We start from the raw sequence: 1,367 nt of genomic DNA, 5'->3' as shown, positions 1-1,367 counted from the left end.
ACATACATACATACATATACATATTTACATAAATACATACATACATACATACATAAATACATACATGCACATACATACATACATACATACATACATACATACATACATACATACATACATACATACATACATACATACATACATACATACATACATACATACATACATACGTACGTACGTACATACATACATACATACATACATACATACATACATACATACATACATACATACATACATACATACATACACTGTAGCTGGACGCCATGGGTGGTGCTGTGTCATTAGTGGTACACATATTTACCACAATACGATCGTCCCGCAACTATGACTTTTCCTTGGTTCCTAAGGTTAACCTTCCAATGCCTCCAAGGACAGTGACCCGCCCCTCCCCTACGGGAATCTGACGTCACTGCTCAGTCGTATATAAGTAGCCCACAGTCAGCTGGACGCATCACTCACTCCGGATATCTTTAACAATGGCTTTCAAGGTGCGGAAACTAAAGTTAAGGAGAGTTGTAGTGCATAAACAAAAGTGCTGAATAGTGTAAAAAAGAGTGATATTGGTTGTAATCTATTCATTTATGATTCTTTACCTTTTAGCTCGTCCTTTTGGCTGCCCTTGTGGCTCTTGCCACTGCCGACACAGCTCCGCTTTACGGACACCCAGCACCTCCACCGGTACGAGGAGAAATATTCACACTTTCATCCTAATTTCCACATAAAATAATATCATTCCTTGGGATACGCTTCTTTGCAAAAATTGATACACCACGTTCTCATTAACACAGGTTCCCGCCAAGTACGACTTCAACTACGCCGTCAAGGACGAGTACTCCGGCAACGACTTCGGACACCAGGAGGCCCGTGACGGCTATGACACTCAGGGATCCTACTACGTCCTCCTCCCCGACGGCCGTCTTCAGAAGGTCGCCTACACCGTCATCGGAGACGCGGGCTTCGTGGCCGACGTCACCTACGAGGGCGAAGCCAAATACCCCGAGTACAAGCCAGCTCCTCCTGCCTATGCCTAAACGCTCAACTGTGATGAACGAACGACTGTATTTATATTCCTATATTGTGTAAATAAAGCCAAAATGATTACGAATGTTTGTGTACTAAAAGCTCCTCAATATGCATAAACATCCTAAGGAAAATGTCAGTTTCCGAATGCTAACCATTTAAAACACGATTGATTTACGTTAACTTTTTTCAGTTTCTTCTCCTTATTATTTTTGTTATTATTATTTATTCAACTCTAGAGACGTTAAATGTCTAAAAACCATACCTTTGATATTTGCTTCTCCCTCTATCTTATCATGAAAAGATCTCCTACTCATCCAATCAACCACGAAACAGATATAAAG

The 1,367-nt window shown here is 40.8% G+C and overlaps 1 protein-coding gene across 1 annotated transcript; it reads left to right on the top strand.

The window, feature by feature from the left end:
* The first annotated feature begins 266 nt into the window (after window positions 1-266).
* Window positions 267-1,034, top strand: LOC143036214 (cuticle protein 7-like). The gene is made up of 3 exons (XM_076203460.1): window positions 267-377; window positions 604-681; window positions 792-1,034. The coding sequence occupies exons 1-3, from the start codon at window positions 267-269 to the stop codon at window positions 1,032-1,034; spliced, it is 432 nt and encodes a 143-aa protein (XP_076059575.1).
* Window positions 1,035-1,367: the final 333 nt, after the last annotated feature.

This window comes from Oratosquilla oratoria, chromosome 20 (assembly GCF_046742065.1).
Source record: "Oratosquilla oratoria isolate Oo_2021 chromosome 20, ASM4674206v1, whole genome shotgun sequence".
Classification (NCBI taxonomy): domain Eukaryota; kingdom Metazoa; phylum Arthropoda; class Malacostraca; order Stomatopoda; family Squillidae; genus Oratosquilla; species Oratosquilla oratoria.
This window is presented reverse-complemented; position numbering and strand designations above follow the sequence as displayed.